The 3,428-nt window shown below is 57.6% G+C and overlaps 2 protein-coding genes across 2 annotated transcripts in view; both read right to left on the reverse strand.

The window, feature by feature from the left end:
• The window catches only part of LOC104075259 (derriere protein-like), a 3,874-nt gene extending 2,768 nt beyond the window's left edge, over window positions 1-1,106 (reverse strand). The window contains exon 1 of the mRNA XM_009575700.1: window positions 1,095-1,106. Within this exon, the coding sequence (XP_009573995.1) occupies window positions 1,095-1,106 (12 nt within the window). The remainder of the gene's footprint in view (window positions 1-1,094) is intronic.
• A 540-nt stretch (window positions 1,107-1,646) lies between these two features.
• Window positions 1,647-3,428, reverse strand: part of CERS1 (ceramide synthase 1) — a 4,043-nt gene continuing 2,261 nt past the window's right edge. Inside the window, exons 4-6 of the mRNA XM_009575699.1 lie at window positions 3,182-3,329; window positions 2,453-2,601; window positions 1,647-1,948 (exon numbers count right to left, since the gene is read on the reverse strand). Coding sequence (XP_009573994.1) covers window positions 1,906-1,948; window positions 2,453-2,601; window positions 3,182-3,329 — 340 coding nt within the window. The 3' untranslated portion in view covers window positions 1,647-1,905. The remainder of the gene's footprint in view (window positions 1,949-2,452; window positions 2,602-3,181; window positions 3,330-3,428) is intronic.

The following is a 3,428-nucleotide window of genomic DNA, read 5'->3' on the forward strand; positions in this document are numbered from 1 at the left end:
AGCACTGCTCCCATCCACCGCTGACATCCCACCCAGATCCAGGGGGAGACACAGATCTGGGTCTCCTCTTGCTCCCTCCTCCCAAATCAGCTTTTTTTTCCCCCCAATCACAGCATCCAACACTTCCCTCTTAAGGTCATCAACTTCCAGCACACCACATCATCAAACTCTCGCTTCAGCTCCCTGCCGCACACGCCGCCCTGCCCACGAGACAGGCAGCCCCAGGGCCAGCACCGAAAGCCATCAGCACCCACCCCTAGCACCCGCCCTCGGCGCGGGGTGCCTGCCCCAGCCAGGCAGAGGGAGCCCCGTGGCCTCCCCGTTCGCACGGCCCCTTCCTAGCCATGTCAGAACTGCAGGCAGCACACCTGATGTTACACACACGCAGTGCTGGCCAGCGAGTTACCCAGCTAAACACTGAAGCCTGAGCAAGCCGGTACTATAAAATTCAGTTTACCTACGCAGGTGCTGACTAGGTACCGCCGTTACCCCAACTCGGCACAGTCGCTGCCCCAACTCTGCTATGACCGAGCAGAAAGAGGCCTGGGATATTGGCTCCCTTCATTTCCTCCTTCCTGCAAATCCCGCTTGAAAGCCAAGGAACGAAAGCCCCGAGATGCACCCCTCTGAAACCCTGCTAGGCGATGATGAGTCAGAAGGTGACGGATCCTGCCGCAGCCTGGGACAGTTTTCATCAGCCCAAGTCACATTTCGCTGTTTACCAAAGAACTTTCCCCCGTGGCTCACACAATGAGTTAAATCAATATGACAGACCAAGCAGAAAAAACCAAACAATTAACCACCCTCTGATGCCTGGAATTAATGCCCTGAATCCCCCCGCTCCACTGCCTGCTGTCCCCGGCTGGGAGGGAGCTCCGCTTCCCAGGGAGGAGAAGGAGCTGAGGGTCCTGGCCCCGCGAGCGGAGAGCAATGGGACAGTCTTGGTCTGAGGGGCTGCAAAATCCACAGGGCTTCCCAGCAGAGACACACAGCCCAGCCCAGCCCAGCCCAGCCTCGGGGACCCTGCAGGGCTCAGGGCTGGTGCTGCCTGGAAAACCAACACGGGGAGCAGAAACTATTTGTTCTTTACTTGCGCAAGCAGACATTACCGGGTGAGAGTCTAGAGATCCCTCATCAGGGGACCCTGCAGGACTGGGACTGGCTTTTTAAGCAACTATAAGACTTAACAGGCTTTTTAAGCAAATGAAATCTCCTGGCCCTCATCCAGCAGGACAGGAGGCTGGAGTAATGCTCCAGGGCTGGGTTTCCAGGCAGACCTGCACATGGGAACTGTGCTGTGCCTCCAGATACATGTGGGCAGCTCTGTGTTAGTGACCCCTCCTGAGGAGGGAGGCTCAGAGGTGCCCTGCATCACCTCTCTAGTCCCTGCTTGGCAGCTAGAGAAGAGCTGGCTTTGGGCTCCCCTTGCCTGGGACGGTGATGCCAACGGAGGAGACGAAGTTCTCCTCCCCAGTTTGACGCTGGGCCAGAGGACCCTTCAGGGCTGCTGGGGCAGGGTCGGTGGGGAAGGTCCAACAATAAAGACAGGGGAAATCACAAAGGGACTGAGAACAGCCGAGGGATGGAGTGACAGAAGAAACACCAGGGGACCTAAAGCCAGCTCCAAATCCTACCTGGACCAGCAAAGCCACCAGCCTCTCAACTGAACCAGCACAGGCTGGCTACAGAAAGCACATCAGCATCAGGCGAAGCCTGGTCACAGGCAAGCCCCGGGAGGGGCCTGATCCTGTCAGTGGCGTCTCTTCCCCAGCTCCAGGCAGGGGATGAAGGGGTATGGGGGATGAAGTTCTCCTTGTGCCTTTCATTTGCTGGGTTTGAGTGTAGGGTCCTGGGTCAGTCCCCAGATCCAGCCAGGCTGCCCAGGCTGCAGCAGCCACGCTTCCCTTATAACCGCTTGTCTTTTACAAGTCCATTCTTCAGGTGCACCCTGTGAAAGAGAGCACAGCAGACAGTGAGCCTTGGTCTCCACACAGACTCTCCCTCTCTTACTTTCACAAATCACTACTGAGACCAGACCTGTCTTGACAGGCTCATGCAGACAATTTGTCCCCAGTCAGCCAGACCTGCTCTGTGGGATCCAGCATCTTGCCAGACTTCGTGCTCGCCACAAGAAGTGCAGATGCTGCTCAGAGAGAACAGCCTCAAGCAAAGAGCCAGTCCTGCACAGCGAGCAGGGGAAGGCGCGGGTGACGATTCACGGGACAGGAAGACGGATGGACACACCACAATGCCTAGGCATTGAGATACAAAGTCCTTCCTGATACTTCAGCAACGTTTTATACTCTGTGTCAAGGCATCCTGCTGCTCTTCTGTTTTCCAGCCCAGTAGTGAACCCTTTGACAGTGGCTCCAGAGCCCTGGGAGGCCTGCCAGGACCCCTTCCCCTAGCCCACAGGTACTGTGCATGTGTGTAGTCCCCCCTGCCCACATACCCTTCTTTCAGAGCATTGGGCAGCTGGAGTCCAGCCTCTTTCTTCTTGACCGTTGTGGTTTTCTTGCTGTCCTCCACGTCGTACTCACGCACATCATTCACCTCTTGCATCTGCCCCATCAGCACCTTGGCCACAAACAGGACGATGTACTGTGGGAGCAGAGACACCGTCAGCCACAAACCCCAAAGCTTAGGGTGCTCCACCCAACCTACTCACTCCCATTTGCTAAGTGGGACCTTTCTCCACTGTGCTCAAGCCCAAGAAGGGCCCGGCAGATCCCTCTGGGATGGCCAAAGCCCTGGGATGTGGCTGATGACCTGCAGCAGTGGGAGGCAGAGCTCCTGCAACTGATTTCATCCCCACAGGATGATGGGCTTGGATGCTCTGCCCAGGGTTGAGCTTGCTGGTGTGAGCCCTCCAAGTCCACCCTTTTCACCCCCTCCCCAAAGCTTCAGGGGATGCCAGAGCATTTACACCCATATCACGTTCCAGCCTGCCCCAGCTGCTGTTATCGCTCCCTCCCTGTGGATCCGCAGGGTGCGAGACAGTCTGAATTCCAGCAGAGAGGAGCCCCCCGGGCACCGACATGGGTTTCCCTCCTCCCCTCCCAGCCACCCCTCCTGCAGTCCCCCCAGCTGCCCCCCCCAGGCAGGCAGGCAGCAGGCGCTATGCAGGAGCAGCAGAAGAGGGAGAAGCTAGCGTAGGGGTTGCTGAGCTCCCCCTACTCACCAGAAACCAGTAGATGTTCATCAGAGTGAGGACAAGGAGCAGAGCATTGAAGAAGAAGTAGAAGGGGATATTGGGGACCAACTGGAGGCTGGAGTAGCAAGTGGCGTAGAGCACCTTGAGGGGAAACCAGTAGAGACGGAACCAGAACCTGCCAGGGCAGAGGGAGCAGGGTGGGTTTAATGGCCCACGGGGATCCCGGGAGAGGCACGAGACCCAGCGCAGCTTCCCCCAGCACAACCTCCTGCCT

Source organism: Fulmarus glacialis, unplaced genomic scaffold (genome assembly GCF_000690835.1).
Source record: "Fulmarus glacialis isolate BGI_N327 unplaced genomic scaffold, ASM69083v1 scaffold18624, whole genome shotgun sequence".
NCBI classification, from domain to species: Eukaryota; Metazoa; Chordata; class Aves; order Procellariiformes; family Procellariidae; genus Fulmarus; species Fulmarus glacialis.